The sequence below is a fragment of the Anopheles merus genome, chromosome 2L, assembly GCF_017562075.2.
Source record: "Anopheles merus strain MAF chromosome 2L, AmerM5.1, whole genome shotgun sequence".
NCBI lineage: Eukaryota > Metazoa > Arthropoda > Insecta > Diptera > Culicidae > Anopheles > Anopheles merus.
In genome coordinates this window covers 678,170-701,862 of record NC_054083.1, presented here as the reverse complement: position 1 = coordinate 701,862, position 23,693 = coordinate 678,170, and the positions used below count along the sequence as shown (strand labels likewise).

Genomic DNA, 23,693 nt, shown 5'->3' with positions numbered 1-23,693 from the left:
GAGAGAGGGCCACACGAAGCGCTTTCGGGTTTTTTCGCCTTCGCGCACATTTTGCTTTATGCGCGGGACTAAGTGAGCCTTGATGAGCGCGATGGCTCCCATACAAAGGCCTTCGGCTTTGCTAGCTGGGTAAGCCTTGCGCTGCTTACCCACCGGTCACCAGCACTCAGAGATCCGCTGAGATTGAAGCTGACTTTGAAGCTGAGTTGGCGAAACGTCTCAGCCTCCGAAGTAACCCGAAGCCGAAGCAAAACCGATCGAGGGGGGGGGGGTTGTTCGTATTTTTCTCGCAGTAGATTTTTTTCTCTCCCTAGGGAACAACCAACACACTCTCTCGTTCCGCAAACGTTGTATAGAGAGCTCGCTCTATCAGGTTGGCAGAACGAGAAAGCGTGTTGGTTTTGTCCCCTAGGTATTCTCTCAATCTGTTTTAAGAGAGCAGATCACAAAAAATTCTCTCAATAAGAGTTTTTGGTGATCTCGCGCTCTTTCGATCTTAAATAAAATCACACACATACAAGTATACCTTACACGTGCTTTTATTGTTAACAGCACAAGCGGGATTAGTATTGATGAGCAGTAATGAGCTGTTATTAGTATTGAAAGCTAAACTGTATTACTACATGAATATTAGTGAGTTAGTATTGGTACATGCAAGCAGCATTTGTATCCAAGCAGTTCAATTGTAAACTTATTTTGTGTGATGCAGTTGAAAAGTCAAAATGCAAAGTAGCTTGAAAGAAAATCCACCACCGTTAATATTTTTTAATACGGTTTTATCAAAACGGCAAGCCAGTGATAAACCGTCTAAAGTTCTAACGCTGTACAACACGTCCCGGCCACCCTCGACGTCTTTCAACGTATTGGAAGCTGGATCGAAAAAGCCGCGAACGAAAAAGGAGGCCAGTGTTGCTACTGAGCCGCCTCCCTTGGCCTATTTTGGCGATGTTTCACAGAAATCTGTTGTGCAAAAGCGTAACATGCATGACGTGCCCAGCGTTGTCGCCCGTGAGCCATCTGTGTTGGCCTTTATTGACAGTGGAACAACACAATCTGTTAATCATTGCACGGTACCGGTGTCCAACATTAACGTCCGTGAACCATCTCCGTTGACAATTGACGTAGCTGAAAATCGGCAGAGAGCTGTGGAAAAACATCCCACGGAGACAGTTTCTAGCGTTGACGTCCGTGAGGCTCCTCCGCTAGCCTTTTTCGATGGCGTTTCTATAAAAGCTGCTGTGGAAAGCAACCGCACGGCGATTGCACCCAGCGTTGCTGAACGTCAACCATCTCCATTGGCCACTGTCGAAATATCCTCGATTGATCCGTGTATTGAGGCCATACAGGATTCTCATCCGGTTGAAGCACCGCTCCAGCTACCGTCAGCAACATCCTCAATAGAGTTGCACCACAGAACCGGTGCTCCTAGTGGATGTGCGGAAGAAAGGGTAATTTGTAGTACATGCTGCACACAGCTGGACACATTGTTAAATCTATTACAAGAACAAAACAAGCATTTGTTTAAGTTAACGAAAGCTATTATCCAGAAGAATGTTTTGAATAGCTCTTTTACCTGTCCAAATTGCCCCGCGAGTAATTCAAATTGTTTTACAATAGATGAAGTTGATGAAACACCTAGACCGGCTGAAATAGAAAACATAGAAGCTTTAGACAATTTTGAAAGTATGTTGAGCGACAAAAATGTATTTATCGCTACAGCTAGAAGAATATCGAATTCTCTTACTTCGAATACTCCAGACAATCGAATGCACGAAGCAGTGTTGAAGCTGTTTAGCGCCCCCTTCCTTTGCAAGTGCAGTTGGCTGGGCGGAGGAGCAAATGGTCCGAAGATTCCAATGTACCGGTACAAACATGTCCATCACCTTCTAATGGCCGTTGGTCGAACTTCAAATGAAACTGTAACGTTGAAAAGGGCGCAATTATTTTTAAAATCAAAATTGCGTAATTCCAAGAGCCGCCTTGCTTGCAAGAACATGCGCAAGAGTGTTGTTTGTAAACGAAATAAAAAGAATAATTAAATTACCTTTATAGTTATTCACTGCACTTCCTTCAGTCCACCTGAGTGATAATCGATGTTCAATATTGTCTTTCTTTGCTTTTTTCCTTCGCTTTGTCTTCTTTGCGGCATCATCGCTTTTGAGCAGCTCTTGAATTAAAAAGAAAATAAACATTAATTAAAAAAATGGGAATTTAACTAACATTGTGTCCATCATTGACTATGCACTAGACTAAAGGATGAAAAACAATTACCATAAAACGGTGCACTAATGCAGTGCGTAAAACTAATGCATATAATGTTTTCTTACCTTGATGAGTTCGCGTGTCGCAAGTATTAACGATGCGAAGGTCCTTCTTGTGTGGTTCCACCAAACAGTATACCATCTTGTTGTAGAATTGATGTACATAGGTTAGTGTGTCTGACGGTAGCATTGTGCCTGTGCATTTTGTGTTCTGTAAATTTCAAATAATAACGTTAGAAATGGTAACAATCATATCTTACCAATAAACTTACCTTTTTGTGAAGTGTTTGCCGTGCCTGTTTGCTAACGTCGTTTGCGGATGTGATGCTCAAAAAAGTTTTTATAATCTGCATTGCTATTTTTACTATTGTTATGTCGATTACACGGTTTAACGCAAAAGTTGATGTTGGGTATACAGTAATATAACTGAGGCTTTGTCATGTTACATATCCTGGCATCAGGGCAATTAGCCATTTAGGTTATATGCACATTATATAAAATGCAATTGTTTTTTTTTTTGCTCAAATTGCACAACATATACTTCCTATGAAAAGCTTTATCATCAGCCATCCGTGTGTAGTAATCAACTTTACATAACTAAATGCTCTCTAGTGTGATCTACGCAAGAGAATTCCTAAGTTTTGTGTGTATTATTTTATATTTTATGTTATATATGTTATATATGTTATACATATATGTTATATATGTTACTCAATTGTAAGGTTAAAACCTTACTTCGACTAAACTATGGTTCTTTGTCATGGCTAAGCAAAAATGAACGAATTTAGATGACGTGGAAAGGTATGTTTACCAAAAAAAATTGATGCTGAAGTAAATAGCAAAACGAATTCACTGGCTATATTTTACAACACATCATTCTATGGTTCAAGCCCCGTATGGACTGACCTACTCGTAGCAAAGACTTTATAAGCCTCGTAAGCCGTAGCTATGCCATATACAATAAACGGAACGTGCTGATCGTTCCGCCAAATAGAAGAAAAATTCCTTTTCACTGGCAACCAACTATGGTCCTACAGGTATACAAATAGTTCAATCAATCTAATCTAAATTCACACTACAGATACTATTGTAAGATTAAGACTACTACTACTACTAAAAAGATCGAAGTAAGCTTAAATGTAAACGCAAAATTACATCTTAAACCTACTTACTCAACCTAAAGAAAAGAAAATTCAACCTAAACTTAAACTAACCTATAAAAAATCAATACAGTTAAAAAAAAGGAAAATAAAAACTAGGTGCCATGTCAGCCGCATGAGCCATTGCCTGCCTTTCATATAACAGGCCAACAGAAAAAAAGCACAATTTATATTTGATTGTGCAAAAAAACAAACACACAAAACAAAACCCCAACCCGCTTTGTTCCATTAACCACGGGGAAAAGGCAGCTCGCCTGGAGGAGGCCTGATACGGATACGCAGTGTCCAGCACGGCAAACATGTCCTAACATTGCCCGTAGTGCTGTTAAAAAGGTCGTCGTCCCCCCCCCCGCCCCCTTAATGTAAGCTTTGTCCACCTTCCCGTCCATATCACAGATGGATGGGCACGAATTATCCGGAGTTTCGGTGGAAGTTTACCTGTAACAAGAGGAAAAATTAGACCAGCTACTTTATGCAATTTCATGAATTTTTTACTTACCATGTGCAACCACACGTCGTCTTCGAGGGTGTCGAGGAGGCAAATGTTTTCGACTGAAGGGAGGAAATTAATCAGGAATAAAGGTGTGGAGAAGAGGAAAAAAGGCTATGGCGGAAGGAATTGTTGAGTTTGGTGAAGGATCAATGGGAGGGAGATTAAGAGGACGCGTGGGTTGCTTCACTGCAACCATTTTGCATCTGATTGCAGTCCATGGAACCTCCACCACCACAGCCGGCGCGTTTTCCATCGTTTGGTAAACGTGGATCTCAGCAGAAGACATTGGTGCAATAACACCGCCTTCTGCTGAGATCTCGTAAAGCGCGGCCATGGTTAAAAACCGGATCCCAACTACGGTGATATCGTGCGAGCCTGATGTTTTCGCACTCAAAAATTTAACTATGCCATTGTCCTTGGTCAAAAACCATTGGTCTTGAAATTTTGGCAGTAAGACAAAATCGGCGGTCACATGTAGACCGACACCATTTGCCTTCAACATCGGATACTGTGGAGCTGGCGGGGTAGCAACCAGATCAAGGCTCATTAGATCGCTTGATCTGTTTGCAATTTGCTCCACACATTTCGTGCCCGCTCGGACCCAGCGTGGAAAATTTTGCAAAAAATTTTCTGTTGCGTAGGCCGAAAAATCGTCGAGCGCTCCAAATTTTTCAACATCTTTATAAATGTGAACGAGAAGGTGGATGTTGCTTGTTAAATATTTTCGACCGTAGACTTGGCCGAAATTCTTCACAAATATGCGAAGATAATCTCGTGCACGGAGCCACAAGTGCTGTTGAAATTTGGTCGAAAAAATTGTCACAGCACTAAAGTAGAGCAGGAAGTGACCATAGGCGATTGGATCAACCAGGTCCTTCAGAACCACAACTGATGCATAATGTAGATAGCTACGCCACTCGGTAGCTTTCCAAAAGGCGTGATATCTGAGAAGCCGAAATGATCGATGGATCTCAGTAGGAAGCTTTGTCTGCATTAAAAATTTAGACGCAGCTTCCATTTGGAGAGGTGTCCACTTTTTATTACGGGGAAATTTGCCGAACATAAATCCCCGTTGCATAAAACGTGTACACCCCTCGTCACACAGGTGTTCACGCTCCGAAGTGGGAGCGTTGTCGACTAAATCAAAATTATCTAATTCTTCTAAAGGTGTACGCCACTCCTGATGATGGTTCAATATGACTCTACCACGAAACCCTTCGTCCGTACGAAGGGGAGCATCGACGGAATCAAAAATAATTTTTTTTCCCTCTTCACACCACTCGCCATGGCAAGTGCACTTTAAACAACTGTCGTATCCGTTGTGGTTCGTCGTTGCTAAAAATAAAATATATATTGTATTTAGCTAAATTATTTACGATAATGTTATTTATTTCGTTACCTAATATGAACGCTCGAGCCGGTGTATCAGCGATAAAATTGCGTACCCGAAACTGCAACGTTTTATCGCCGATGGTCAAGCCTCCTCGCTGAATGATATTAAAATCATTCACTAGCGGCCGCAAAAATTCTTCCACACTTGACGGCTTTGTATGGCCACTATATGCGGCCACCAACATGAGTGGAAGCTTAGGCAAGTCTACCGCTTTCACCAGAATAGGCCAAACCTGGGTCGGCCCACCCTTATGTAGCGGTAGCCCGTCGACCGATACGTCTAACTTGAAAGGATCGTCTCGGGGTTCGATGTTTCTATAAATAATAATATAAAGGATTTTTTGTAGCAATTGAAACATAACTCAAAACATAACATACTTACTGAAAATACTTGGTCAGGACTGGCGATAATCCTCCGTACCAAAAGTCACCTCCCCCGATTTTATAAATGCTGTCAGCAGCACGGGGAGGTGTTCGCACCAAAGTCCGGCTATCTTTTGGAAGAGTGGCATCTACCTTCTTCCGTAGGATCGCCAGTAGCATATTGACCACCGAACGGGGGAGCTGACTCTTAATTGCAAAGAATCTAAGACAATCCAACAAACTTAGATGGTCAAAGATCTCATAAGAGTCATTCTCATCGGAAGCGCCGTGATAAAAATCGTCGCTGTCCTCCCCGTTCGGATAATGTTCCCCGTGGTCGAAATCATCAGCATCATCCGCGACGTTTTCAGCACTTGTTCCGGCAGTGCTTGATGTCGTAGCTTGGCCTTGCGGCACTTCCGGAACCGTTTCGTCATCCGAAAAGTCTTTATTGGGAAGATAATTTATAATCAACAGTATAATTAAATAAAAGACATGTAAAACAATTACAACGTTTCTTTCGAACTTGTTAAATTCGGATTTGGTTAATAAGGAAACAAATCACTTGCTGTGTGTACATATTTTTTAAAAATTTATTTATTCGAATTATAGTACGAATATAGTTTATATGATGAACGCTGTATTATCGAATATTTGTTTTCTGCTTTCCGATCCGACATTTGAATTGTTGATTCGGTGTTTTCCCGTCGCCACACTACAATGGCTACCTGCAATAATAGGAACGGACCAATTTTTGCCCGATTGACCAGTGCAACAAATAATGTATTTGATCATGATCGCACGGTTTTTAATTTACACTTGGATGGTTGTCAACCGCAATTATATGTTAAAGGCTTTTTAGAATTTATGGTATGAGAAGCAGGATAGTCAGTTCTGGTTTCGTACGGATAGTCAAGAATCGATTCACGTCCGGTCTAGTGGCATTTGCCATGGTGAACCTGTGGAAACCTTATCCGTTTTGCCAGTCTGAACCACTTTTCTTACCCTGCGCTACTGCTCTTAGCCACTTATCTAAGCCTTTTTTTATTTATTTTTTTTTGTCCAACACAATTAGCCCTGCCCTGCTTATAGGATGCTCGGCTCATGCGGTCCTTAAACCCATGACGGGCATGTTCATAGGTCGTGCTCTTGACGACTAGCGGCAACATTAAATGAATAATGTTTTTTCAAAACTAATTTTTGTTTTGTTTTGAAACACTTCTTCATATTTTACTTGACGTCCGCGACCTGCGCGGTCATGATGGACTATTTAAGTTTTTGATATATAATTAGTACCACGCAGCCGGATAGTCAGTCCGGCTACGGAAGGACGGTCCATACGTGGCTTGAACCCATGACGGGCATGTTGTTAAGTCGAGCGAATTGACGACTGTACCACAGGACCGCCCTTTTGAAACACATTTTTACACATTCACTGAACACTTAACACATTTACCACACTGAACACCGAATTGACGGAAATTGTAGGACGATTATAAATACAAAATATAATGCAATTGATTCGCACATTTTTTGTCTCATTCCGTTTTTCACGCCGCGGCTTTTTGACACACGCACATATATCCCGGGTATGATAATATGTTTTTTTTTCTTGCACCGATTCGCACATAGAAATTTTTATTTTGGTGCCCTTAAATCAATGCACCGAATTCTTCTTCTTTTGACACTACAACCGCTGCCGATCAAGGCCTGGCTGTATCCACTAGTGAAGTGGCATTGGCTTTCAGAGACTTTTTTTTTGCTACCGTAGCGGGATAGTCAGTCCTACGTATGGGGGCACGGTCTATTCGAGACTTGAACCCATGACGGGCATGTTGTGAAGTTGTATAAGTTGACGAATGTACCACTAGACCGGTCCGACCGCTTTTACACAGAATTATTTTACACTGAATTATACTGCACATTTTATATAATATTAAATAATATAACATGGTATGCACTGACAAATAACCACTCACTTTTTTACTTACCCATGTTTGGCAGCGGGACAAACCCATCGTTTGCCTCTTGCAGAGCCTCCTGGTACGAGAGCTAAATCTCGTCCATGAGCTTACGACACTTTGCATAAAAATGCCCATTTTGGCTGCAGTTTTGCGACATTTTTGCACTTTTCTAACTCACTTTTCTAACACACTTGACGAACACTTGCACTTGGCACTTGGTAAACCACACAGAATGACAAAAAGTTTGACAGCAGAAACGTAGCACCACTACAATCCAAAATATGCCTACCTCACACATACACTCTCATGGCTAAAACGTTGGCGCGTGCTCGTTAGGATGAGATTTTTTCATAGCACACTTTTTTCATCATCGCTGTTTCTCTCGTTCGCTTCAGCCAAGCAAAAAAAACTCGGTTTTGCTCTTCGTCTGATTTGGAGAGCGCACGAAGGGGTTTCGGGTTCCATCTCCAACAACAACAACCACACGAGGAGGCTCGGGGACACTCATCAGGGGAAAATCGCTCAAATTAGAGCGAGAGACAGATAGAAAAAGTGAAAGGTCAATATAAAATCTTCGGCTTTTGACCGTTGGGTAGTGTGTGCGACAGTGTGCGTGTACACTGTCGTCCTCCTGGACGTTGACCGGTGGCAGCGCAACTGCCACGGCAAGTCCAGGGGTCGGCACGGCTGCCCACAACATCTCCCCCTTTTAGTACCGAAGGGCTCGAACCGACGCAGGGGTATTCCACTAAGGGAATACTGGCGTGGTGACACCCTTCCGGCTGATGCTGCTGAGATTTGGGGACCACGATGTTGTCGCGCTGAGCAGCGCTTGCTGCTGCTCTCGGCCCTCTCCGCGATGGCGATAACGCAGCGGTGATGATGATGCTGATGATTCTGCTGTGCCGCTCCCTGGGACGGCGGCGATAGTGTGACGGCGATGATGATGACGATGATGATGATGCCGCGATGATGATGACGATGATGATGATGCCGCGATGATGGTGACGATGATGATGGTGCCGCGATGATGATGACGATGATGATGATGCCGCGATGATGATGACGATGATGATGGTGCCGCGATGATGATGGCGATGATGATGATGCCGTGATTATGCTTGCCCCAGGGCAGCAGCGATTTATCTTCGATGACGGCGGCAAAGATGAAAATACTCGGGCGGCATTGTTCCTCGCCCTCCTACGATGCGTAGGCTGCAGCCGGGGGAGAAATGTGTATCCCGTTGGAACGGGGCTGCAGCCAGGGCGGCATGGCTCATCGCCCTTCTTTTATGCTGTGGCTGCAGTCGGGGCGCAATTGGCGACGCCCGTTCGACTGCAGCCGGGACGGCATGCTACTTCGTCTCCTCTGGACACTGTGGCTGTAGCCGAGGCGCAATTGGCGACGCCTGCTCAACTACAGCCAGGGCGAAAGCGTTCGCGCCGATGTGTGCTGCTGTGTTGCAGCCGATGCAACTTGTGCGTTGCCGATCCTGTTGTGCTGCCGAGCCGGAATGGTACGTCGCCGTGGTTAGAGGCAGGACTCGAGCCGCGTCGAAATTGCTGCCTCGCCGATGATGCGCTGAGCTCGAGCCGGGGCGGTATTGCTCGTCGCCGATGGATCGTTGTTGTGCTGCTGCTGCAGCTGGGCGGAATGCGTCCTCGCCCGATGAAACTGGGGGCTGCAGCATGGGTGGAATGACCCCCATTCGATGTTCCAGCAGCAAGGCGGAAAGCTGCCTCGCCTATGGTGCTGCTGGCGTTGCTGGGGCTGCAGCCCGACGACCTTCCTTGTCGCCGAGAGTGTGTGATCGGCTGCCCTTATGTTATTGTTATGTGTTATGTTCTGCACTTTTACTTTTATTAAAACACTTATAAACGAACAATAATAAATAAAAGACACAATGAACAAACAATTAACACTTTAAAACCGCAAGTGCGGTGGCCGCGCACCAGCCGCACCGAGCGCCCCTGCCGAGAGCTCCAGCTCGATTGGCCTTCGTACACACTCTGATCGTGCGGCGCTCAGCACACACTAAGCCTTGCGCTGCTTAGTGTGTGCGATAGTGTGCGTGTACACTGGCGTCCTCCTGGACGTTGACCGGTGGCAGCGCAACTGCCACGGCAAGTCCAGGGGTCGGCACGGCTGCCCACAACAGTATGAGTTATTGTAATGATTATAACAAAACGGGGCGGTCCTGGTACAGTCGTCAACTCGAAGGACTCAATAACATATCCGCCATGGGTTCAAACCTAGAACGGACCGTCCCCCCGAAGCTAGGATTGATTATCCGACTACGTGGTAATGAATTAAGTCCCGAAAGCCTGTATATAGGCCGGCATGTCCGCGTAGGACGTTACGCCAAATAGAAGAAGAAGAACAAAACGTTGTTTAATAATATTTTTTTCAAATAACTTTTTTTTTACAATTGCCGTCTACTGCTACAGAATGGTTGAAGATTTCAAAAGGATTCGAGGAACAATGGAATTTTTCTCATGTAATTGGTGCCATTGATGGAAAACATGTCACCTTAAAACAACCAGCTAATAGCGGAAGCCAGTTTTTCAACTATAAGAGCACTTTCAGCATTGTTTTACTAGGCATAGTGGATTCTAATTAAAATTTTATATTTGCTGACGTCGGTTGCCAGGGTCAAATTTCTGATGGTGGAGTGTTAGCAAACAGTGCTATATACCAGAAACTGGAGCGCCGGGAGCTAAATATACCCGTTCCTTAAATTTTACAAGTTCCTTACGAGATCGAGGTTCCCTATTTTTTTTGTCTCCGGCCTTTTGCTGGAATGCACACCGCAAACTCAATAGAACGCCACTTTAACAACAGAAATTCGCGAGCTCGTCGAACGGTAGAAAACGGTTTTGGCATTGATGTAAAGGTCTGGCGAGTTTTAGCGAAACCAATGGAATTAGAACCACAAGTAGCTGAAAAAATCGTTCTGGCAACAATTCATCTACACAACTTTAGACGTCGGCACTTGCTTTGGAATTATAATACAACTCTTCTTGCACCCACAAGGAATACGGCATCTAGATCATCTTCCTCTCAAGAGTCTAACGTTGACACTACTACAATGTTACCTCTTCGACACGTTCCGTTGAGGCCGTCTAGAGTGTTGCAAAACATGCGATTACACTTAGCAAGACATTTAAAGTTTAATGATCCATTACCATTTGATTTACCGCAACCTCGTAGAGTTATGTAATTTTCGGAAGCATATAAACCACCACGTACTAATTAGAATTATGGTATTAAGCGAAAGCAAATTTGTATTTGATTTTTGTGTGCATTGCGAAATCTTTATGAATGCTTCCTATTTTTTCTAACACGTTTTATATTTTCCTTTCGTCGAAATAAAAAACATTTATTTGTGATTTGTAGCATTCTTTATAAATAAAGGCACCGTTTATTTGAACAAACCTCGCAAGTTAAAAGCTAACTGTGGTGAACTATATACTAATATTATTTTTTAAAGAATAGTAGAATTCTTTACATGGCAATTAACTCAATGTGTGCATACAATCTGAAAAACCAACGAAGAATAACTGAAACTAATAAAGTTCCTATCGTTATGCTAAACCGATGCAAACATTAAATTTAAGGCATACATACAAAATAAATGTCATTATTACTATGAACGATACGAATAAGTTTTTTTATAAACAGGAATTATCTTAAGCAATACGGCTTTTTTGGACCGTTACTCCTGGACAGTAAAAACAGAAATTTCGGATTTTCACAGTTCATGGAAAATAATTACAATGCTCAATTCAGTAATTCATAAAATTCATTAATTCCTAAAACACTTAAACTATCTTAACAATACATAATACATAACAATACATAATTCACTTATTTATAAAATTCTTAAATTCCAACAAACACTTAAACTATATTAACACTTAAATTTTAAACCTACAGATATGCATGATCATGTCCGCATAAAATTGATCAATTTGATCATTCATGACCGTCGTTATGGACCTGATCAGTTTAGCACAGAGCTCTGGATGTTTGTCTTCGAAGGTGGCAACTTGTGCCTCTACAAAGTTGCCCAGAGCCCTGGCTTTTGTGCAAGGTGCAGCAGCAGTAGCAGTATTAGCAATGCTTTGAATGGCTGTCAAGCATTCGCTAATCTGACTTGATCGAGTCGTTTCACTAAACTTTTATTTTGCGTCCTTTGGATGCTGTGCGACCCTCTAGCATGCCACTAGAGGAGCCAGTGGAGGATGTTGTGGCAGTTGTCGTGGCTGTTGTTGAGGCAGTTGAACTGCATGAAGCGGCGGTTGCAGGAGCGGTCGAGATAACAACAGGTTCCCGAGAAGTTCCTTCAAGAGTTGCCTGGCATGAGAACAGAAACGCTATATTAATTTATTCCTCCACAATACGATACGTAAACACTGTCTACTTACAGTATTGATTGTACGACGTGGAGCTGTCGTTTCATGTAGAAACGACATATGCTCGTAGGCATACCAAACCTCCTTCAATAGCTCGCTGGAACCTGAATATTTATACAAAAGAAACGATCTTAACAAATATGAAGTAATAAAATAGCAAAATTTACTCACCGGAACCTGTTGTCTGACTCAAAGCGATCTCCTTTTTTATCCGCCGGTAGGAATTCATTAAATTCCTCCATTTGGCATGAACGCACTGTGGATCCTCCTCCAGCACGGATGCTATCTGTTGCCAGGCTTGATGCCTTATTTCATTATTTTTATACTGGCGATCAGTATCTAACCAGATGCACGGATAAGTTTTCACCAAATTGATCAATTCAATGACTTTTTCCTCATCTTGAATAGGCTAAAATAATAAAACAACCAATAATCTAGTGTGTCATTCTATGAGAAAAGGTGTAACTTACATTTTTATTCGATTTTTGGGCGGTTTTAGCTCCTTCCATTGTTATGTGCTGGCGTGGTTGACTGCTAATCGAAAATGTCCGCCTGAAAACTTCCAAGGAATCTCCAAACACAATACCAACACATCCCCACATAATGTATCCAACATTTTTGTTTTCGTATACGTTTATTTAAGCCTCATTTTATTCTCAATATTATTATTGCCCTCAAATAAAACATTACATAAAAATATTGTTAATAATTTGTATTTATTTTATCAGTAGCTTAAATAAGCACGTAATTTTGAATTTTATTTCACTCAAATTTAAAAATTGAATTCGATGATCATCCCTCTCTTCAGCACTTGAAACAGTAATGTAAACATAGCAGGTGGAAGATACGTCTCTTGTCGCCGCTCGTAACCCGCATACATCGGCGCATCTGACAGATCGAGAACGATGGAAATTTGTAGCTATCATTTGTAGCCACATACATGTATGCAGCGTCTAGGGCCTGCTGAATAATGGTTGCCAAATTCGTATGTGACGTGAGAAAAAGTAAACAAAATAGAAAAGCGTTAAACAAACCGGTTTTTTTTATCACAATACATTGAAACCCCTTGTCTATTTAACCGATAATATTAATTTTCTTTACGTTGCAAGTACGTTTTGTGATTTTGCAGCAAATATTTTGTTGTATTTGTTTATTTTTAGGATATTTACGTCGTAAATAAGGTCTAACGATCACAGGCGAGACAGAAATACAAATCCGGAAAAGCGATATGTACACGTTTGGAAAATGAAGAATGAGAAGTAGAGAATGATTCAAACTAGCAAGTTCATGGTGAGTATATTTGGTGCTATAGATTTTAATATAGCAATGAGGGTAATGAATTGTGCTCCAATGTGCAGTTTTTGTGTGCACACGTTTAACGGTCCAATCCTCCAACCAATCTGCTCTCTTAGGACCAGACGCAACAATATTATATTTTAACATTTCTATTAATCGCTTCTTTCCAATGGGATTGGGGCGCGGGGGGAGGGGAGTCAGGGCCCACAGGGACGGTCGTCAACTTGAAAGACTTAATAACATACCCGTCGTGGGTTTAAGCTTAATTTGGACCGTCCCCGCGTAGGACTGACTATCCGATTGCGAGGGAGTGAATAAGTCTCGGCCTGTATGGGCAGGCATGACCATGTAGGACGTTACGCCAAATTGAACACGGAGGCAGGAGTGTCAGGAAGTGTCCGAAACCGCTCACGGTCTCGAGCCTTCTTCTGCCAGTCCGTTATCCCAGCCTTAATGGAGGACGCCTCCACGCCTCCTCTGTCCTTGTGGACGGCCTAAAAAGACTGTCTTGTATATAAACTTTTATTACATTTAATTTATTTCTTGTACCTTACCCAGGTTAACCGGATACATCTAACATCATTTATCATCTATGCACCTGCACATACCGACTAGACGAATCCAGCTTACACTGCGGAGCATCGGATGACACCGTACTGCAGCCCGCAGACAACACGGCGTAGGGAACGAGACACCAGTGCATGCGTGGTACCAACGTGACCGAGCTTCCATCAGAACCAGAAAGATCTTACGATCGCACTTGCATTTTGACATCTAAATAGCTTAGCAAATAGACAGAAATAAGCACTAGCTTAGCAAATATACATAAAAAGGCATTAGTTAGACACAAAACAGTCAGTACATGTAATGTAATGTAAGTTTTAAGCAATATCATTAGATGGAGAAGTCTATTTTTATTTAGGACCTTTAACGCACACATTTAAAGAGGAGCTAGCTAGTAAGAGAGTGCAATAGAAATAGACAGAGAGTAGCTTTATTTCAATATTAATTTTTTTGTTTATATTACTTTTCGTTATCAGTTGGCTAGCAAATGCTAAGATACTTCATACGTATCTTTAACTCCTATCCCAACCTCCTCGTGATACTAGCAAGAATGTAATTGAAGCATGCAGATACATTGCTTCACAATTATGAACTAATACGAATGGAGGAACTTTTTATGTTAATAGATGTCGTACATAAATAAATGTTGAACTTGATTCTTGAACTTGATTCCATAGTTATTTTTTTTTAATATTGTTTTATTTCCGTAACAATTATTTCAAACTTCTTCTCTTCTTCTTTGGCACAACAACCGCTGTCGGTCAAGGCCAGCCTGTACTCACAAGTGAAGTGAGGTTGGCTTTCAGTGACTTATTGTTACCATAGCAGGATAGTCAGTCCTACAGTATCGGACAGAATGATAGGACCCTAGTGTTTCAACGCAGCATGCACCCGTTTGGACAGGTTTATGTGTGTGTGTGTGTGTGTGTGTGTGTGTGTGTGTGTGTGTGTGTGTGTGTGTGTGTGTGTGTGTGTGTGTGTGTGTGTGTGTGTGTGTGGTGTGTGTGTGTGTGTGTGGTGTGTGTGTGTGTGTGTGTGTGTGTGTGTGGTGTGTGTGTGTGGTGTGTGTGTGTGTGTGTGTGTGTGTGTGGTGTGTGTGTGTGTGTGTGTGTGTGTTGTGTGTGTGTGTGTGGTGTGTGTGTGTGTGTGTGTGTGTGTGTGTGTGTGTGTGTGTGTGTGTGTGTGTGTGTGTGTGGTGTGTGTGTGTGTGTGTGTGGTGTGTGTGTGTGTGTGTGTGTGTGTGTGTGTGTGTGTGTGTGTGTGTGTGTGTGTGTGTGTGTGTGTGTGTGTGTGTGTGGTGTGTGTGTGTGTGTGTGTGTGTGTGTGTGTGGTGTGTGTGTGTGTGTGTGTGTGTGTGTGTGTGTGTGTGTGTGTGTGTTGTGTGTGTGGTGTGTGGTGTGTGTGTGTGTGTGTGTGGTGTGTGTGTGTGTGTGGTGTGTGTGTGTGGTGTGTGTGTGTGTGGTGTGTGTGTGTGTGTGGTGTGTGTGTGTGTGTGTGTGTGTGTGTGTGTGTGTGTGTGTGTGTGTGTGTGTGGTGTGTGTGTGTGTGTGTGTGTGTGTGTGTGTGTGTGTGTGTGTGTGTGTTGTGTGTGGTGTGTGTGTGTGTGTGTGTGTGTGTGTGTGTGTGTGTGTGTGTGTGTGTGTGTGGTGTGTGTGTGTGTGTGTGTGTGTGGTGTGTGTGTGTGTGTGTGTGTGTGTGTGTGTGTGTGTGTGTGTGTGTGTGGTGTGTGTGTGTGTGTGTGTGTGTGTGTGTGTGTGTGTGTGTGTGTGTGTGTGTGTGTGTGTGTGTGTGTGTGTGGTGTGTGTGTGTGTGTGTGGTGTGTGTGTGTGGTGTGTGTGTGTGTGTGTGTGTGTGTGTGTGTGTGTGTGTGTGTGTGTGTGTGTGTGTGTGAGTGCGCGGGTTTTTGTCTGAAGAAACGTAGCTGGACTTGGTTTCATATTGCGATGAAAACATTCTGATTATGTGTGTTATCATGTGAAACAGCGTGCAGTCACACTTGGATAAAAGCTAAAGTTTGCATCGATAGCAGCGAATGTTCTTCGGACGAGAACGCAGGTGTGCTGTTTCATGAATGTGATTGCGACAGCGGTGCGAAATGGAAACGCGCACAATAGCAATGAACTCGGCATTCCCTCACAGGTGTTTCGCCAGTGCACGCCATTGAAAGGCCTGCGTGCATCTCTGCGTTGAACGTTGTGTGCGCATGGGAAAATTTGTGTGTGCATTGAGCAAGCGCGCAGGTGTTCTTTTGAATGGGCGTTTTGTTTCATGAGCGCGGCAGTATTCTGTTCGGTTTTGAATGGGTAGATGCTCACTCGCTTACTCATTGATAGTTTGTATCCATACGCTTGTTTGCTGCTCGACAACGATGTGATGCATCGCGTATAAAAGCAGAACGCAAGCAGTTCACGGCATCAGTCGTGTCCAAGTTTTTAACCAGTGTGTTCTTGACGGTCTAAGCAAGCAATTTTTATTACAATGGGTCGCGGTAAACATTGTACCGATTATCAGCGCCATATCATTAAGCGAATGGCGGCTGCTGGCATTAAGCGCAGAACGATCGAGTTCGTGATGGAACGATCGCGCACCTTTGTGGCAAACGCGCTTCGGACAACCGAAACGCGCAAGTCACCCGGACGTCCTCGGAAGACCACGGCGGAGGAAGACCGTAAGATCGTGAACATATCGAAGAAATATCCGTTTAGCTCAGCACCAGAGATCCGAGGCAGACTGAAATTGGCGGTGACGCCGAGAACAGTTCAGCAAAGATTGGCCTGTGCCGGGCTACTCGCGCGAGTGCCACGCAAAGTGCCCAATTTAACACCTGCGCATAAAAACGCACGGGTGTTATTTGCAATTGAGCACATGTTCTTCGATGAGGAGGATTGGCGCAGGGTTTTGTGGTCAGACGAGTCGAAATTCAATCAACAGGGGTCGGACGGACGCAGGTTGGTTCGGCGCCCTGTTAATTGTGCTCTTGATCCGAAGTACTGCTTCAAAACTTTCAAGCATGGCGGTGGTAGTCTCATGGTGTGGGGATGCTTCTCCTACTATGGGATGGGTCCGTTGGTTCGAATCCATGGTAATTTAAATCGGTTTGGGTATCGAGACATTCTCGATACTCATTTGCTATCACATGCTAGGAAAAACCTTCCTCGGTCTTGGATGTTTATGCAAGACAACGATTCTAAGCATACTTCCGGGACTGTCCAAACTTGGCTTGCTGACAACAATGTCAAAACAATGAAGTGGCCTGCCCTTAGCCCGAATCTCAATCCCATTGAGAACCTCTGGGCAATATTCAAGAAGAGGCTGGGTAAAAAAATACCGGAAGATCTGGATCAACTCTTCGATCACATGCAAGAGGTGTGGAGAAAGATTCCACCTAAAACGATCCAGAAACTGGTGATGTCGATGCGTCAACGCATGATAAATGTCATCGTGGGCGACGGCAATAAGATCAAGAACTGAGCTTATTGCATTTTTGAATAGGGATCACTGCTCGCGAGGGCGGTGGTCCTGCTAATTACAACAAAAACCTAACCCAAAACACAAAAAAACTACTAACAAATCTATCCGAAACGACATAATTGTGAAACAGACACACACACCAATACACATTCAAACATACATACACACACATGCACACACACACACACACACACACACACACACACACCCACACATGCACACACAAACACATACAAACCACACATAAACCTGGCCCAACGGGTGCATGCTGCGTTGAAAAAACAAGGGTCCTATCTTTCTGTCCGATACTGTACGTATGGGGACGCGGTCTATTCGGGACTTGAACCCATGATTTCAAACTTACGTTGGACTAATAATTATCTTAGATGCTTAAATTATGCAACTTTACGTAAAGTTTTCAAGATAAAAAAAATGCGATTTTTGGATTACTAATCCCTGACCAACATTTAGAAAAACATCTTTAGTAATCAATAGATCTATTATTTGGTCTTCTTTTAACATATTTTATATAACCTATTGTATTCAAAAGTGAGCTGAGCATCTCAGTCACATACGTGTTAGCTTCTAAGTTAGCATTAAATGCTTCTAATGCCTTTTCTGTATCAATGGCAGTAATGGCTGCATTGCGTGATGTTGTCCCTGCTATAGTATCCATTGCGTAAAACATAATTTCGAGCCGTAGTCTGCTTCGATTGCTTAATAAGATTGTCCACTTGTTTTCGAGTTATAACACACTCATGTACACCGGATGATGAAAAAGTATCAGGTAAAGACGGCAGACTGGTTGAGGATGACGATCCGGAAGAGAATCGCTGTCCCGGCATAGCTGACGAACCGGAAGAGAATCGCTGTCCCGGCATAGCTGACGAACCGGGCAAATATCCATCGAAAAGGAACGTACCGGAAACATCAGGGATGGTTGATGGTGACGATGAAGCGGTCAACAATGACGTTCCGGCAGAGGATTGCTGTCCCGGCTTGGCTGACGAACTGGGCAAAGATCCTTTGAACAGAAACGAACCGGAAACATTAGTGATGGGACGGTCAACAATGACGGTCCGGCAGAGGATCGCTGTCCCGGTATGATTGACGAACCGGGCATAGATCCACCCAACAGAAACTTACCGGAAATATCACAGATGGGTGGTGATGGCGATAAAGCGGTCAACAATGACGTTCCGGAAGAGGATCGCTGATCCCGGCTTGGCAGACGAACTGGGCATTGATCCTTTGAACAGAAACGAACCGGAAACATTAGTGATGGGTGATGGTGACGATGGGACGGTCAACAATGACGGTCCGGAAGAGGATCGCTGTCCCGGCTTGGCTGACGAACCGGACATAGATCCACCCAAAAGAAATGTACCGCAAACATCACGGATGGGTGGCGGTGACGATGGAACGGTCAACATATCTGACGAAACAAATATAGGTGGTGGTGACGATGAGACAGCCAACAATGTCGAAGCAAGAATAATAAGAGTAGCGGGCACGACCAATGAAACTGACGTCAGAGCAGAAAAAAACCATTAGATAGGACGTAGTTCCATCATTTCGGTACTCGGTTGCAATGCAAATGATGCATATCCGTGATCATGATCCATGTTTTGCATTTTCCTAAAAAGATAATTGTTTCAATAACCTTTGATTCATATTAGATTCAAACATGATTCAAAGCACCTCATCAACTTACCTGGGTGTATAAGGTTCTGGACAGCCACAAAGCCGATATGGAGTGAAGTTTTCGTAAGTATGCCTCTTGATAAAAGATTTTCCTAAATAAGCTTTCTTCTATTCACAGCATTGAAATGCGGCTAACAGTCGGCACATATAGACACGGTCATGCTTGATGGAGTGAATATGACGATGACGTCACGGTGGGGCCTATGTGTGCCTACTTGTGTGAAAGAGATAAAGCACACCTCAAACATACAGAAACCAAAGTGTTCAAAAAGATGGGGGGTACGACTATGTTTTTTGCACTAGAGCATTTTTTTATACCAACTGTCGTTTTTTTTGAACTAGCGGCAGCCATGATGGAAATTGAGTGCCCAAGATGGCTTCAACTTGAGTACCACTGAGTTCCCCCGCGAAATAGCATTTCGGGGGATGTCACCGTAAAGCTGTCAAAAATCACCCATCATTGCGGCTCGGGAAAATATGAATCAAATTACCACGTGCTGTTAGAGACTGGTTTGATGTTAATCTATGGTTAGAAACGTGTCGTTCGATATGATTTTTTTAATGTCCAACCGCTGCATACATTTTCCGTCCAGCATATGCTCACTATCTGGCTACTTCATTCGCTTCTTTATCGGCTCTCCCTTGTTGCTTATACACACATGATTTTGCAGCAAACTTAAGTTAATGCCCTGCGATTTTTCAACTCGTACATGTTGGGTCTTATTACGATAACACACGAATGTTTACAGCGGAATCCCTTCTCCACTTTCGACACAAGTCCAGTAGAAAGTACATAATTAAAATTAGATTTACAATAATTCAACAATTCAACCTAAAACATCGTACTATTGCCCGATTGCAATCCAGTTGCAATCAGTCGAATTGTAAACAAACCAGTCCAATTGTAAACAAACCATTCCAATTTGTCTGTCAAAATTTTTTCATTCATTTTTTATTGGAAATCAGCCAAAACAGGATTTTGTCATAACCTGTATAGAGTCTAATAACCTTGGTAGATATAATTCAATGCAGAATTTTCACGTTTGTTTACGTAGTTTGTTTCGTTTTCTTCACATATAGCGGACATACGGTACATACTGTACATCGAACAACGTCGCGGTAGGTCAGTTTTTACTGACATGAGCCGAGGTGGAATAATACATCGATCGAACGGATTTTTCAGCACTTGATCGTCCAGGCGATCATAGAAACCTTTAGGAGGTTTCCCTTACTGGAAACGTTGTTTTCGATAAATGTGTCTCGATGGTTTGTTCTATGGACGGTATGGTCTGGGTATGTTGCTATGGTGTGTATTGATTTGCTGATGTAATATAATGAATGTGTTGCAATAGTGTGATTTGGCTTTCCGAAGTGTGTTACAATGAGTCTATAATTGATAGTGTGGTTTACAATAAGTTTTGTTTAGCAGATATGCTACACTGGTCCACAATCTACTATTGTAAGATATTTACTTGATTCAAAGTGGGTTACATCTACAGCTAATCGTTGCCATATTCTTTTTACTTCGAGATCACCTTGCTCGTGTGTGGTCGGTGCTGGGTCGATAGATTGACACTGTATGCATTCGGGTACGCACTGCGATATTTCATTTCTATTTACTGTTGGATCTACCAGTCTTGCCAGATAGAGTGAACGATCTACGCCAAAATGATGCTGTTCATGCAACCTCTTCACGTTTGCTGCGCACGCCACGTGTAACTCACGTGTGATCAGTTTAGTGAGTCATGATTTTTTCACTCGCGTCAAGGCATCCGCTTTGTTCTTTTCAGACTGAACAAAAATCACGTTTAACTCCAGTGCATATTCGTTCATGAGTTCTCGTATTGTGCCCAAACGTCTTCTGATCAACATCTCTGCAGCACCAGAAACCTTGGGACCAAGAGCCCAAATCACAGCCCGATCGAAGCAAGCTAACCACAGTAGCCGAATCACACATCACTTTCAGCTTACTCAAGCCCCATTTCAGTGCAAGGTTGATTCCTCTCATCACCGCGTCTAGCTCCGCAATGTTAATATGGCCAGCATCTGCTTCTTTTCGCAACCACGCTGCGTCTTCTACTATCTCGCCACCTATTTCCAAGACTACACCGTATGCTACAGAGCTAGCGTCACACCAAACAATGCCTTCCACAGCATCTGGTGGCACCATCCAACAACCTCTAATCGGATCATCGCGTTGCACTCTTTCTAATATTTCCCGTAGGATCATCATTGCCTTTTCTCCAACACCATCATCCCATCGCTGCCCCTGACAATGCCTTTTCGAGTAGCTGCAAGCGACGCCACTGGGGACGCCACAATTAGCCACTGGGTAGTGTCCCACCAGGCGTCCACACACAGAGAAGAATTCCCTCCTCGTCAACTCGTGATCAGGGAAAGTCGGCAAGTCATTCCCTCGACGAAACAACACTTGCCTTTCGTTCTCGCTAAGTTCTAGCCCAAGAACTCGCCCTCCATGCAAATGTACTGGTGGCTTTGCTTCTAGCCCATATCGCTTCAGGTGGTTGACAACTTCGCCTGCTGAGACCACACTTTCATCCACAATAATATCGTCAATGATTTTTGGTGCGCTATTCAACCCAAAACCCAAGCGTGTTAAGCAATAAGATCGGTTTTTGAAACATACCTGTTGAAAGTCCCAGAGGCTAGGATCGATCCGTACCTGAAGATAGGCAGATCGCAGGTCCACCAACTTTAAGGGTCCCTTCATTCTCCGCCACCTTCGAATCGTTTCATCGCAGGCAGGAGTACCCAATCCAGGGTTCGATTGAACAAAGCTGTTAAGCTCACGATAGTAAAGAACCGGTCTAATCTTGTTCTTATTCGGTTGTTCTACCGCCATGAGTGGCAGCCTACCGTATACCTGTGACTTCCATGGTCGCAGCCAACCATTCTCAATCCATGTTTGAACCTCTTCATCGAAACGATCTTTCTTTACAGAATCATCAACGCTGCCGTAACTAGCGGTAGTGTTTCTCAGCACCGCAGGGTCTTTTTTCCATTTCCACCGTGCAGTCCACTTTTTCCCATCAAAGCTTGCCTCGAAATCTCTATCGTCTATTGTCACTGCTGTTGGCACCGCTCCACATGCTGCACCACACGATGGCTTCGAGGCTAGCGCACGATTTTGTCTCCGAATCGCAGTAGTGGTTCCCAGAAAAATTTCGGTGCTCGTAATCATTACGCCACCGAACAATTCTATCGCGTCCATTCCAAGCACTACATCAACGCCATCGACCAGCTTGTCCAAAACAAGACACTCGATGCGGGCTGACATTCCAGAACATTCAACCAGTACACGTTCATAACCTTGGCAAGAAACCCTGTCTCCATTAATTGTTACTATCGTTGCAAGCAGTCCAAACGCCATAGATGTGGAGAACCGGAGCGAGATGATCGATTTTCCACAGCTAGTGTCGATAAGGGCCCGCGCTTGTACACCGTTTACAGCAACTCGAACAATAGGCAGCGCCTCTAAGCATGTCGTGGGAGATCCGCTGGCGCCGTAGAACTCCCTTGTCCGTTTCCCGCAGGGCAATTACGCTGAAAATGCCCTACCTGCCCACACGTCCAGCATAGAGGTGGTTGCTTTGGAGTGTTACACTTTTTTGCCGAATGCTGTCCCCCACATCGGGAGCATACCTGCATTGTTTCTCTTTGTTGTTGCTCTGTATACCGCCGGTTAACAATAGCTGCTGCCGCCATGTTGTCGTTCACGCGCACTCTTTCATCTGCTTGCCGCTTCCCGTACTCGCGGAGAAGAGATCGCGTCGCATCTAGAAGCTTCTCGGTGTTGGTCAAATTTTCTGTCATCGTATGCAGCGCGCTTCTAACCGACAAGGGCAACCCGTGGCAGTATTGTGCACGTAACACCTCGTCGCCTTTGATGCCTGCGTCTTTCATTAAACGGCATAACTTTTGGTGGTACTGTTCGGGTGGTTCGCCAGCCCACTGTGCGCCAATGAACGATGCGTAAGATTCAGCCGGATCCGGACCAAAGGCTTTCCTAAGCGCCACCTTTATTGCCTCTGAATCTTTCTTCTTCTCATCGCTCAAGCGATCGTACACTAGGGCTGCTCCGCCATCTAAAAACAGCGGCAACAGTTCTGCAACATTTTTCACTTTGCGCAATTCTGCAGCTTTGACAGCTAGGTGGAAGAAGAATCGACGAAGAAAACTGACAGTTAGTTTTCCGCGTTTGGCGAACGCTTCAAGTTCTCGAAGGAAAATTTCCATTTTAAATCACGGGCTGTGTTCTAATAAACTAAAATTTTCACCCAAATTGATCTCCACCAAATATTGACCATGCAAAACGTAAACAATCCATCAATACATATACAAGAGGAAAACCATCTGTCAAAATCGGAGCCCTGGGGGGATCGCCAAAAGCGCTATAACTACACCTCATTTTACATTCCACCTTGCCCGAGCCGCAATGATGGGTGATTTTTGACAGCTTTACGGTGACATCCCCCGAAATGCTATTTCGCGGGGGAACTCAGTGGTACTCAAGTTGAAGCCATCTTGGGCACTCAATTTCCATCATGGCTGCCGCTAGTTCAAAAAAACGACAGTTGGTATAAAAAAA

At 43.7% G+C, this 23,693-nt stretch overlaps 3 protein-coding genes across 6 annotated transcripts; all 3 read right to left on the bottom strand.

The window, feature by feature from the left end:
- Nucleotides 1-1,041: 1,041 nt before the first annotated feature.
- On the bottom strand, nucleotides 1,042-1,929 carry LOC121592032. 2 transcript variants are annotated; one of them, XR_006004625.1, is made up of 3 exons: nucleotides 1,745-1,929; nucleotides 1,574-1,665; nucleotides 1,042-1,493 (listed from the first exon to the last, which is right to left on the bottom strand). XR_006004625.1 is itself a non-coding variant. In XM_041913244.1 (3 exons), the coding sequence occupies exons 1-3, from the start codon at nucleotides 1,878-1,880 to the stop codon at nucleotides 1,225-1,227; spliced, it is 408 nt and encodes a 135-aa protein (XP_041769178.1). In that variant the 5' UTR covers nucleotides 1,881-1,929; the 3' UTR covers nucleotides 1,042-1,224. The 2 variants fall into 2 exon arrangements, 1 of the variants encoding a protein (XP_041769178.1); XM_041913244.1 differs by having other exon boundaries at nucleotides 1,042-1,425; nucleotides 1,574-1,644.
- Nucleotides 1,930-1,952: 23 nt separating this feature from the next.
- Nucleotides 1,953-2,963, bottom strand: LOC121594786. The gene is made up of 3 exons (XM_041918429.1): nucleotides 2,534-2,963; nucleotides 2,328-2,472; nucleotides 1,953-2,167 (listed from the first exon to the last, which is right to left on the bottom strand). Exons 1-3 carry the CDS (start codon nucleotides 2,612-2,614, stop codon nucleotides 1,953-1,955), a joined length of 441 nt encoding a protein of 146 aa, XP_041774363.1. The 5' UTR covers nucleotides 2,615-2,963.
- Nucleotides 2,964-17,883: 14,920 nt separating this feature from the next.
- Nucleotides 17,884-22,124, bottom strand: LOC121592029. 3 transcript variants are annotated; one of them, XM_041913239.1, is made up of 5 exons: nucleotides 21,732-22,124; nucleotides 19,095-19,295; nucleotides 18,768-19,043; nucleotides 18,527-18,629; nucleotides 17,884-18,404 (listed from the first exon to the last, which is right to left on the bottom strand). In XM_041913239.1, exons 3-5 carry the CDS (start codon nucleotides 18,774-18,776, stop codon nucleotides 18,004-18,006), a joined length of 513 nt encoding a protein of 170 aa, XP_041769173.1. In that variant the 5' UTR covers nucleotides 18,777-19,043; nucleotides 19,095-19,295; nucleotides 21,732-22,124; the 3' UTR covers nucleotides 17,884-18,003. The 3 variants fall into 3 exon arrangements, with proteins under 3 accessions (XP_041769173.1, XP_041769171.1, XP_041769172.1); XM_041913237.1 differs by having other exon boundaries at nucleotides 18,768-19,018; XM_041913238.1 differs by lacking the exon at nucleotides 21,732-22,124 and having other exon boundaries at nucleotides 18,768-19,018; nucleotides 19,095-19,391.
- Nucleotides 22,125-23,693: the final 1,569 nt, after the last annotated feature.